Source organism: Telmatherina bonti (assembly GCF_933228915.1).
Source record: "Telmatherina bonti genome assembly, chromosome: 7".
NCBI lineage: Eukaryota > Metazoa > Chordata > Actinopteri > Atheriniformes > Telmatherinidae > Telmatherina > Telmatherina bonti.
In genome coordinates, this window is record NC_136625.1 from 36,365,682 (window position 1) to 36,378,904 (window position 13,223).

At 38.5% G+C, this 13,223-nt stretch overlaps 1 protein-coding gene across 1 annotated transcript in view; it reads left to right on the top strand.

Moving 5' to 3' along the window:
* Window positions 1-3,372: 3,372 nt before the first annotated feature.
* wls (Wnt ligand secretion mediator) overlaps window positions 3,373-13,223 on the top strand; it is a 48,460-nt gene continuing 38,609 nt past the window's right edge. Inside the window, exon 1 of the mRNA XM_079243090.1 lies at window positions 3,373-3,623. Within this exon, the coding sequence (XP_079099216.1) occupies window positions 3,518-3,623 (106 nt within the window). The 5' untranslated portion in view covers window positions 3,373-3,517. The remainder of the gene's footprint in view (window positions 3,624-13,223) is intronic.

The window sequence follows — 13,223 nt, forward strand, 5'->3', positions numbered from 1 at the left end:
CTCCACATGTTTTAAAGACTTGGTTTGGGATTTATTATGGATGGAGATGAGGAGGATCGGTTTATTTGTAGATTTCATGTAGAAACCAAGTGAAAGTGCTTCACATAAAACACCAGAAGCATCGCAGGTGTTGTAGAGAGAAAACAGCAAAGATCACAATGAAATAATTTACATTTAAAAGCCAGATTAAAGTTTCCGTGTAGATTTCATGCAGAAGAAGAGAAACGTTTTTAACCTGGATTACATGTGGTGAGTTTACCTCCACTGGAGGCCAGTTTCTTCCACTGGTTTGCAGCTAAATGCTGATTCTCCATGTTTACTCTGGTCTCTGGTCTGGACTCTGGTCTATTCTCTGGTCCGGATTCTGGTCTGGTCTCTGGTCTGGACTTTGGTCTGGTCTCTTTTATGGACTTTGGTCTGGTCTCTGGTCTGGTATCTGGTCTGGACTCTGGTCTGGTATCTGGTCTGGACTAGTTGACCTGAGTCTCCGCAGGTTTATATTCTCTGAACATCACAAATGTATTCTGGTCCTGAACCATACTGGGATTCTGTAAACCATTAGCTGGCTTTTAAACTATCCTGTGACTGACTGGAAACCAGTAAAGATGTTAAAACTGGTGTGATTAGCATTTGTCTCATTAGCATTTGCCTTGTTAGCATTCCATTTGTTTGCATTTGTCTTGTTAACATTTTTCTTGTTAGCATTAATCTTGTTAGCATTCCTCCTGTTACCATTTGTCTTGTTAGCGTCTGTCTTGTTAGTATTTGTCTTATTAGCATTCCATTTGTTAGCATTTTTCTTGTTAGTATTTGTCTTGTTAGCATTTATCATGTTAACATTCCTCTTGTTAGCATATGTCTAGTTAGTACTTGTCTTGCAAGCATTTGTCTTGCTAGTAGTTGTCTTGTTAGCATTTGTCTTATTAGCATTCCATTTGTTAGCATTTGTCTTGTAGGCATTAATCTTGTTAGCATTTTTCGTTAATATTTGTCTTGTTAGTATTACTCTTTTTAGTATTTGTCTTGTTAGCATCTGTGTTGTTAGTATTTGTCTTGTTATTATTTGTCTTGTTGGCATTGATATTGTTAGCATTTGTCATGTTTGCATTCCTCTTGTAAGCATTTGTCTTTTTAGTATTTGTCTTGTTAGCATTTGTCTTGTTAGCACTGATCTTTGTTACCATTTGTCTAGTTAGCATTTGCCTGCGCACCCCTGAGCTTGCACCTTCAGAGAGTCCAGAGTCTCCAGAGGACTTATTCCTTCCTGGATAGACCCAACACCACTGTGTGCATTATGTTGTTTGACTTCTCCAGGGCCTTCAACGTCTGTGAGGCTGAGGGAAAAGTTGGACAACATGCAGTGGATGCATCCTGCATTGAGGGTACATTGTTACAAGTATCTGGGAGTTCATCTGGATTAAAGGCTGGAGTGGTCCACTGATACAGATGCTGTTTACAAGAAGGGTTGAGTTGTCTCTACTTCCTGTGGAAGCTCAGGTCCATTAATGTCGGCAGCATAATGCTCCACATGTTTTAACAGTCTATTGCTGCTGAGGCGCGTGCATCACAACAAAGAATGCACACAGACTGAAGATACTCATCAAAAAGACAGAGTCTGTCATTAGAATGAAGCTCCAGAATGCTGGCAGAACAGCTGGCAATCCTGGACAATAGCTCCTACCTGGACAGTTTGAGGAGCAGCTTCAGCTTCTTCCATGCTCTCTGTCTGAAGGAATGATCCAGAAGGTTGTTCCTGCCTGCTGCTGTCAGGCTCTGCAACACTTCCACCACCCATTCTGGACAGAAACACTCAGGACTGGGCTGATCAACCAGTCAGCATCTTGTATACAATTGTGTACTTATATGTGACTATATATAATATATATATACATTTAGTACACCTAAATATGTTAAATAAATGTTTTCTGATTCTGAAAATATCAGATTCAATACGTTTTTGAGTATTTAGACATCACTCTGCTGGTACAAAACATGGCATTTGTTTTCACTTAAGCCCATATGATGATGAGGATGAGGATGATGATGATGATGATGATGAGGTATTATTGTGGCACTGGTTTTAATAGCGGTTATTGATCACTATGTTTTATTAAATTTATCGTAATACTTTTATTTATGATGTATTATTGATTTTCTATGGAAAAGATAGGAATAATCTTCTATTAATCTGTAGTTCAGTTATTTTTAAAAGAAAAAAATCACTTTGATCTTATTTTTTTGTTTAATTAAATCACCAGTATCCCTTATTGTTGTTTTTAAATGAAATGAAAAATTAAATTAAAATTACTTTATTAATCCCCAAAGGGAAATTCAATATTGTATTAGATAATAATTAACTTGAGGATGTATTGTTCCGGAGGCTGATGGCTGCTGGCAGGAATGATCTTCTGTATCTTTCAGTCTTACAGCGGACCTGAAGAAGCCTCTCACTGAACACACTTTGTTGTTTCATCACTGTGTTGTGGAGAGGGTGTGAAGAATCCTCCATCATCTTCATCAGCTTGTGCAGCATTCTTCTTTGGACAATCAGCTCCAGCGGCTCCAGAGTTACTCCAAGCACAGAAGCAGCTTTCTGGATCAGTTTGTTGATTCTCTTCAAGTCTCTGGTTCTGATGCTACTACCCCAGCAGATGCTGCAAAGCTGACTGCACTCTCCACAACAGACTTATAGAAGATATGCCATATTGATATATTAAATATATATTATATAAGAGTTAGATTTTATATATATATATATATATATATATATGTATATATATATAAAGACCTGAAGAAATAATAAATAATAATAATAATGAAATAAATAATAAATAAAATGAATAAATGAAATAACATCAATAAATTCTTTTAAGAATTAATGTTCTTGGGTTTTATTTATATTTCTCATTGCCCTTGCAATTAAAATATTAACAATGGTGACTTTCCTCCAAGGTGGCAAGAAGTATCGATATTGGTGAAACGTGACACGAACTAATATCGACGAGAAATGCAAAGTTAATGCGTAAAATGGATAAAAATATGAATAAATAATGACAGAACAATGTGCAGAAGCTGTTCCCATTCTTCACAGAGTAAGAATAGCTTGTGAAGGACAATCTGTTGGCATCCACTAACATCTGACATGAGAGGGACCGTGAAGTCTTCCTTTAAATAGCCCTGCAGGCTGTTCCCGCACAACGGCGGCGCTGGGAGAGGCGTTCACTGACACAGTAACCTGCGTTAGCAATGCGGTGGCGCTCCACAGAGCTTCCCCCTGCCTGGCGGTGGCTGTTCGGGGGATAAAGCTCCGCGCTATTCAGTCATGTGATTCCTGCCTTTTTTTTTTCTCTCTTCCTAAGAAGTTGAAAGGCAGGAGCAGAGCGGTGGAGGGGCCCACTTTGCCTTCCTACTTGCCGTGGATGCAACGTTTCTACTCAGCCACATTAGTGTTTGTTTCCCGCTCGCTCTCATACACAGATTTATATTAAAGATTTATATATTTTTTTAAACCTTCGCGATGGCGGGTGCTATTATTGAAAACATGAGCACCAAAAAGTTGGTGATAGTGGGAGTTACTCTGCTTTTGTTTCAGGCGTTTGCCTTCATGGTCGGCGGTTTAATTGGTAAGTTTTTTGTCTTCTTCTTCTCTCCTCGCTTTTTGTGTCTTACGCTCGGCTGGGCACGCGCGTGCCTGTTGAAATGTCCGTAAACTAAATGGCAGAAAAAGAAGGAAAAGTTTTCAATAGTGCCGCTGCTCATCCATCGCAGGGAGTGTGTGATGTTTGCATTGAGACGTGACAGGCGACGGATTGTAACTTTTAACTGTATTTTTTTTATATTTATTTACTTATTAATTGTAATTAAACGAAGCTCGCGGGAGCCGTTGACTACCAGCAGCTAAATCACTGCTTCGGATCAAGGTGCTCGTGCTGCGCTCGCGGCGCAACCATTGGCTTTAATTCTTTGCCTAATCTATCGAAACACACGGACTTTATGGGTTAATTTCTTTATATTTGTCGACACCATCGCTCTAAACTACACCCAACCTTTTTTTTTTCTATGTTTTTCTCACTTCTTTGATCCAAAGTCGAATCCCCCCTCCTCCTTTTTTCTTCCTCCTTTCCACTCCTCCCATATATAATGTCTGTCTGCCGTGCGGGGCCCCAGGCAGCATCTCTACCTTCCTCCCACTCCCCCCCGTGTGTCTGCCCTTTTCCACGAATCCCCTATCTCCTGGCAGGCTTTAGTATTCACGTTTCTTCCTCTTCCTCCAGTTTCAGTTGCATAGAGAGGCAGTCAGACTGTCGGCAGTGCACAAAAACACACACAGCTGTCAAAGTTGCATTTTGCCTTGAGGTCTGAATAGGAGTTGCTGTCAAGTTTCTTCAAATGCACCCACTCTTTCTGTCTTTCTCACAGAGTACTCTAACAAAGGTTGAGCTCTTGTGAGGGATGGCTGTCTTTCCATTGGGCTGAATGTGGAACCATCCAGCAGCCAGGCTCCTGTGTTCCCTCAGTCCCTCACACCCTCTGCACTGCTGATAAATTAGCTTGTTTGGCTCTTTCCTGCTTGAGATGGTTTTAATGAAACCAGATTCCTTTGTGTTTGCTTGGTAGCCGGGGGGCTGCAGGGGTAATTGAGAAGAAAGGGGTTTTTCTCCCCTTGTTTCCCGACAAACCCGGGAACACGGCATGGGGTCAGCTGGCTGAGGGGACGTCATTATTCTGGACATGCTGGAGGAGCCAAGCTTGACTTGCTTGATAATTGAACTCCCAAGAGGTTTTAGACTATTTGGTTTAATTCTTTTTTATGTTGTTTTAGTATGGAGCAAAGTTTCAGACTGAAGTTTTGTACTGAAGTAAAGCATTTGTCCTATATACCTGTAAAACTTATTTGCAGAATTAACTTTTCAGACTTGCAGAATCAATACATACTTGCAGATTTGATTTTAACTTGTTAGATTTGCAATTAGTAAAGCTCCGTTTTTCATCACATTTTCATGCAAAACACAAAATCCTTTCCTTGCAATATTAAAAAAAAAAGCATTTACACAACAATGGAATGACAACTATCTCCATACTATCTCCAACTATGTTTTGCCTCATTAGACCAAATGAACTGGGAACATGCATCTGCACAAACATGGAGGTCTGCCATTGTTGTTGTGTTTTTCTTGGGTTGAACACGGTCTGAGTGCAAGATGACGTGACAAATGTCATCTTCGTCCAATGAATCTGATTCCAGTGTACACGGAACGGACTCGCCTTGCCTTGCAGAAAAATTGTTAAATCTTTGCAGTGTTATCTTCCCAAAACACACCAACCATGTAAACGAGAGGTCAGAATGCAGCAAAACTTTCAGTTTGCTGTCTCTGTGTTGTGATATAAACAGGGTCTAAGATGCTAAACTCCTAGCTGCGTACCTGCTGAATTTTAGGATTTATTGAAGTACCTGGATTTTTGCAAATGTGGCGTCCATTTATTCTCTTTACTCTGAACGAATAGATGTGATTAGATATGTAGTGTATATATAATCTAGCACAGGTACAAACACAGGTATTGAATTTCCATTTTGGAATTAAAGTATTTTTCATTTCATTTCAAACAGTCAACTGCTACTGGTACTCTCGACAGCTCAGGTCGTCTTACCAGACACATCGGTAATGGCTTGATACATTCATGAGAGGCGGACTTCACACGTTATTTTTGTCAGATTTAGCTTTTAAACTGGCTCCTTTGTTAGCAGTCTACCTGTCCTGAAGGTTGTTTTGCCTGCATGAATATGTGCACCGTCTTAAACCATAAGTATTTCAGAACAAAGCTTTCAGCAGAGCAAACTGGCTATATGTTGCACCGGCGGTGTTCTGTAAGCCTGCAGTATGATGGAGCTTTTTTGGCTCAGTTGTTGCATATCTGTTCACTCCCTCAGATCATTTGTCCTAGTTCTGCAGGTTTGCATAATTCCCAGGTGCTTGTGTGTTCTGCTGTACAGCAGACTGCCTGCCTGTAGATGTGGGAAGCATCTCTCTCTCGTCACTCTCACTTGAATTCATACATACATACATGCTAATATCAACCTGAAAGTGTTGATGTAATCAGTTGCTGGTTTCCCCCCAAAATGGCAGGCAGTGACATTCTCTAATGACCCTGAAATCAGTGGTGCTAGGATGACAGCAGGAATTTCCTGGGATCGAGGTCCTATATGGGAACAACAATCAGATTTGCCTCTAAAGAGTGGTGTTAGTGGTGGGAAGTTCTTATCTTTTCCAAAGATTTGGCTCTTTTGTCTTATGCCTCTTTTCCATTAGTATCAGCTTGTCTCAGATTGGTCCTGTTTCTTTTCCATTACAATTTAGTACCTGGTGTAAAAGGGGCGGGTTTTGTGTGAAATCGCTGTGATACAAGTGTTCTGCACTACAAGCTCTATAACAACGCAGGACCTAGAGGTAATCTGCTACTTGGTCTGCGGCTCGCCGGTCGCTGACCATATATCGTATCCATTTGTTGGAACCACTTCCAGTCTCGTCTGTTTGATCCACTCCAGCCATTGTGGTCCTTGACCTGCCGTTGGTCCCTTTTGAGCTTTTTCAGCTTCTCTCGACACAACTGAAAACTTCTTTGCTACCCGTAGCCATTGAGTCGGAAAGCTCTTGATAGATTTTTTCATTTTGTGTCGCTCCATCTTGTTCCCTCTGTATCCCTTCCTCAGCAACCAAGCAAATAAATGTCTCCTCCTCAGTGTTGGACCACGGAACAGACTTTTATTGCACCATTGCTTGTCACGTAACGTAAGCAACTTACAAGTTGGAGTCGCTCTTCCAGTGATATAACCCCCTGACCTTTGATTGGCCGCGCACCTGACCAATAGTGGCATGCAGTCTGGCTACACACACAACCCGACTCAGCTCGCTTAGAACCTGGGCTGAGGAGTTACAAAGAAAGTACAGGTAAACGGGTACAAAAGCCGAGTTGAAAACCCTACAAACCGAGCTGAAGTGAGTTAAGTTGAGACGAGCTGATACTGATGGAAAAGGGCCATAAATTTAGCCCTGCTTCTGGTATGGGCAGTATGTTTTATTGTGCTTCCACGGGCTCAAACTGTTAATGTAGCTGGAACATCTTACCCGTCTTTGTTATTTAGGACCCCTTTGTTGGGGTCCGAAGCTTATTGATCGAAACCTAAAGGGTGAAGCTCGACACGTTGCAATCCAATGATTGGTTGAAAGATTTGTTGTTTTCCGTGTGACTCAGCAATAAGAACAAAGCAAGAACAGCTCCATGTTTCACAGTACACCATGGTTAGTGACGTACCATTGTTTATAACAGTTAGTTTGCTGTTATTTGTTTCTCATAAAGGATGATGCTAGCAGACTTCAGACTTTCAAAACCAGCACTTATTAGAAAAAAGTCCAGAATGTGACATTTAAATATGTGCTTGTTGGTGTTCAAGACCTAAGGCTTTCTTAAACCCTGGTTTACAGACCTCCAAAACGACCAACTGATGGACATATTCCTACCCAGTTTAGCTTACCATGACATTTACAATTACCTAGTCAATCAATAGTTGCACAAGTGCAGAATTAAAAGTATCTAAGGGCACATTTACATCAGCCTTTTTGATTTGAATCAGAGTCCGTTTGCTCGGAAAGTCGCTTTGTTTGGGGAAATGTGAAATCGCCAAAAGAATTCTGATTCGGAGTAGACTTGGTTCGCCTACAAACGCAGGTCTCGGTCAGTTTCAAACGGACTAAATACAGAAAGTGGACTACAAAAGTCTCTTCCTGTGTTTGGCGTTGCATTGCATTGTGGGTAGGTACATAGCAATGGCGTTAAGGATCCCCTGACTCGTCTGGTGTTCATACTGCGTCCATTGTTGCCGTGTATGTCTGCAATATTGATAAGACGGAATAAAAACCCAAAACAGCGATAGTTTCACTGTTCCTCTCCATGTTTAACTCACAAGAGGAGGAAACAGTTTTCTTTTTCTTGTGAGTCCTGTCCTCTCTTTAGCAATGTACTAGTGCAGCGCCACCTTTAGTAGGAATGAGAGTATATTGTAAAGGTGAACACGATCTCAGTCCGCATGGATTCACCCCAAGTCGTAGAGGTTTACTGACTTGACTTTTTGTTCATGTAAATAATATTTTCTTACCTTGTTTTGTGTTCATTACTAATCAGTATTGTTTGTGTGTTCACTTCTTGGTGCTTGTTTGGCACATATGCCGCACACGTTGACACGATAAACATGTTGCATGGTGCAGTATTGACTTGAATGCTAAAGGTGCTCATGCAAACAAGAGCATGAACATGAGATTGGAGGTGAATATAACGGCCGATAGCTTTCTCAACATGGGAGTCTATGGGGATTTGCTCTGTTTTGCAGCCCCTAGTGGATGAATGGGGAACTGCAGGTTTATGCACTTCCACATAGACTTCACTTTTAACCACCAGAGGTGGCTGCTTGGTCCAGACACTCCCACTCTTCTGACTTCTTTTTTAGCTAATTAACTTGGGCGAATGCAGACAGATTTCCAATGATCCAACAGAATGGAAAAATATTTGAACCACTTTTATATAATGTCCTTAATTGTCAGAAACTTACTGAACTCGACATGAAGGGTTTTGTCCTGAGACTACTCTAATCTCAATCCTTTCATGTCCTTTACATCAGCTTTCACAACAGGAGCATTTTCCTGTTCTCATGATAATGGTGGCTCTTTCCTCAAGTGTTGGCCAGACCCTGTGAGTCATGCCTACCAATGCTCGCCCTGCCAGACTCATGAATCTCAATGCAAACAGTGCAGTTGGTGTCTGAGAGTTTTCGGGAATCTCCAGCCCCCTCCTAACTTCAGAGAAACAGAGGGACTCTCTGCCAGACTTTGTTTAGAAGTAATTTCCAAAGTGGTGGAAGCTGTTTTGGCTTAAAACCAGCCTGGTGCCTGCTCTGAATATCCCCCTGTGCACAGTTTAATTCATATGCTCAAGTGTTATTCATTTGATTTTATAAGGTGTTTTTGCGTGGTTTTTTTTTTGTTTGTTTTTTTAATTCTTTATTTATAATTTTTCAATTTTTGTTGACAGGTGCAATTTTTATGTGCAAACAAGTGCACAACATCATTATTCACATTTATAAAAACATTTGCCCATCAAGAGAAAAAGAAACAAAAAAAAACAAAACACAAATGATAAACAATGTGAACAAGGGAGTGACTAATACAATTTGCCATTGTCTTATTTTAAGATTAAATTGGGCTTTTTAATTTGGATATACTTGACCCATTTTTCCCAACATGCTACAAACCTATCTTGTTTCTGATTTACAAACGCTGTCATTTCTTCCATCTTATAAATGTCCATAATTATGTCCCACCATTCTGATATTGTAGGGACATCTTGTGACAACCATTTTTTTGTAATAGATTTCTTACTTGCGACCAATAGAATACTTATTAAATATTTATCTTTCTGACCCCATTCCCAAGGTAGACAACCAAAATAGACAGTTTTCATATTAAAAGGAAAATTACACTTGAAAATATCCTGTAGTACTCCATGAACCATTTGCCAATATGACTTGAGAAGCGGGCAGTCCCATAAAATATGGAAATGATTTGCACATTGATCTCCACATTTTCTCCAACACAAAGGAGGAGTCCCATTATAATGTATTGTTTGACATGGCGTGATGAAATATCGTATTAATGTTTTCCATCCATATTCTTTCCATTCTTGCGAATATGTAGATTTCCATGAGCGTTTCCAAAGTGCTGTCCATTCTTCTTCCGTTATACTTATACCTCCTTCTTTTTCCCACAGTCTCTTTACACGTTTTGTTGAATGAGTCTTATTATTTGTCAGCCATTTATATATTACAGAAATAAGCTTGTTATTTGTTTTTCCAGCATATGAATTTCTAAACAATTGTAATAGGTCCTTGTTTACATCAGATTCTACTTTAACGTTAGTGTCAATATAATGACGTAATTGTAGGAATCGGTAAAAATCCTGCCTTTCCAAAGCATATTTATCTTTAAGCTCGACAAAGCTGATGACTTTTCCATCTTTAATTAATTTGCTTAGAGTTGTTATCCCTTTTGCTGTCCATAATTTGAATCGTGCATCTAATTTGTTTGGTAAAAAGTCGGAATCATAAGCAAACCATTTAAATCTAACCATATCTTTTTTTAAATCATATTTCTTGACCACCTGTTTCCAAATAGACAAAGTGCATTGAACCCAGGGGTTATCAATACTATCAATGTAATTTTGAATATTTGCATCAGCCAAGATTGTATAGGGAAAGGAAAGATTTTCTCCTCTATACTTTTCCATTGAGAATCATAGGATATATCACACCAATTTATCAATGCCTTCATTTGTGCTGCCCAAAAGTATTCCCTTATTGATGGCAGGCCCCATCCTCCTCTCTCTTTAGACAGTTGTAATGTCTTTAAACAAATTCTTGACCTTTTTCCTGCCCATATATATCTGGATATCATTTTATCCCACTCATTAAATTGAATTTGCTCAATTTGTATTGGTAATGTTTGAAACAAGTACAATAATTTTGGTAAGACAATCATTTTAATAGAATCAATCCTTGAGTACAAAGAGAGGAAGGGGATTAAATTCCACCTTTTTAAGTCTTTGTTTATCCTTTTATTCAATGGAATATAATTAAAATCATATATTTTTGTCTGGTCTTTTGGAATCGTGATACCCAGATATTTTAAGGAATCAGCCTGCCACAACATAGGGTACTTAGAAGTTATCTCCACTGGTGGGTTGTAGTTATATGTGAGCGTTTGGGTTTTATTCATATTTATTTTGTATCCAGAAAGCCAGCTGTATTGTTCAATTTGCTGCATGAGTTTAGGAAGAGACTTTGTCGGATTACCTAAATAGATTAAAATGTCATCTGCATAGCATGCCATTTTGTGCTCTTTCCCTCCAAGGATTATACCTTTAATATGTGAATTTTGTCTTATAGATTGTGCCAGCGGTTCTAGATACAATGCAAATAAGAGCGGGGAGCATGGGCACCCTTGTCGAGTACCTCTTTCTAAAGCAAAGTTGTTTGACAAGTAACCGTTTATTTTAATCCTTGCAATAGGGTTGGTATATAAACACTTGATTGTATCGATAATTTTATCTTTAAATCCAAATTTATGTAATGTTCTATATAGAAAATCCCAATTGACGGAATCGAAGGCTTTTTCTGCATCGACACTTATAAGTATTGCTTCAATTTTGTTCCTATGTATATGGTTTATAACATGAAGAGTTCTGCGTATATTGTCTTGTGTCTGTCGGTCTCTTATAAAGCCTGTTTGATCGTTATGTATCAAAATAGGCAGAAATTCCTCCATCCTTCTAGCTATTATATTGGCAAATAATCTATAGTCTATGTTAAGAACCGATATTGGCCTGTAAAAAGCACATTCAGTTTTTTCTTTGCCTTCCTTTGGTATTGCTGTAATAATTGCCTCATTCCAACTTGGAGGTATTTGGGCCCTTTTCAAAACCCAATTAAATGTAGAAAGTAAGACAGGGATCAACTCTGATTTTAATCCTTTATACCACTCAGCCGTATAGCCGTCTGAGCCAGGTGATTTATTTGCTTTTAGTCGACTAATAGCTTTTTTAAGTTCTACTTCTGTTATATCTGCAGTCAATTTATTATTTTGTTCTTCAGTAAGAGTTGGTAAATGCAGTGAATATAGGAATTTGTCAATTTCACTATCCTTCCCCCCAGGGACCTTGGAATACAGAGATTTATAATATAATTCAAAAGCTCTATGTATGTCTTGTAATTTATTCTTTATCTGTTGTGTTTGAGGATCTCTAATCTTATTTACTGTATTTTCAGAAATCTTCTTCTTTAATTTCCATGCTAGTATTTTCATCGACTTTGACCCACTTTCATAGTATTTTTGTTTAAGAAACATTAATTTTTCCTTTATATTTTGGGTCGTTAAATTGTTTATTTCTTTTCTAATCTCTTTTATTTCCTCAAAAATACTCTGTGTTACAGATTTTTGATGTTTATTCTCTAATTCTTTTAGTTTGTTTTGTAATTCCTGCATTGTTCTATTTCTTATTTTTTTCCTATATGAGGCTATTGCAATTATTTTCCCTCTTATTACAGCTTTTAATGTATCCCAAAGTATAGAAGGCGAGACCTCTCCATCATCGTTAATATCAAGGAAGTCTTGTATTTCTTTTTTCATTTGTTCCTTGAAAGTAGCATCTTTAAGTAAACTTGAATTCAGTTTCCATGTAATTATTTTGGGGCTCATATTTAAATTTATTGTTAAATATAAAGGCGCATGGTCACTTATATCTATTGTCCCTATGTTACATGTCTGAATTCTGTCTTTGTCTTTCAAAAAAGTTATAAAGTAATCAATTCTTGTATAAAGGGAATGTGGAACCGAATAATGGGAGAAATCTCGCCTCCTAGGATATAGATCCCTCCATATATCAATGAGACCAACCTCTTCAAAAAGTGCGCGTACGTTCAAAGTGCTTGAATCTGGTATTTTCCCCTTCGAGCTATCTAGTTCTGGCCGCAGACGAATGTTTAGATCTCCACCACATATCAAAAAGCCTTCTGTTTCAGTAACCAGTATATTTACAATTTTTTGATAAAAACTTAGTTCGCTCCCTGGAGGCACATAAACATTCATAAAGGTAACTATATTACCGTCTATACTACCTCTAATAAGTATAAACCTTCCCTCTTTATCTTTTAATTCAAACGTTTTTTCAAAATTTAGTTTATTTGAAATAAGAATCACCACACCACGCCTGCGGCCAGATTTGTAAGAAGAACAAAACATATTTGTAAATCCCATCCTCTTTAGCTTTCCATGTTCATCGTCATTTAAATGGGTTTCTTGAAAATATACTACTTGAGCTTGTTCTTTTTTAACTTTGGTTAGGATTCTACAACGCTTCACCGGGTTAGTTAGCCCATTCACATTAAATGAAATAATTTTTATCTGGTCATTATTCATATCCTACAAATCCAAAATACAAATTGTCATAGTGCTTTAGTAAATGGTCAACTCCCTGAATAAACAAGAACTCTGGACAAAAAACACAACCGCAACAGCGGAAACAACAGAAAAAAACATAAAAATGTGATTCCAAGGTAGGGGTCTCCTCTAACTGACCCTGTAGTAAGGTGGAAAAATTGTCAAAAAGTAGGGGAGGGCCTC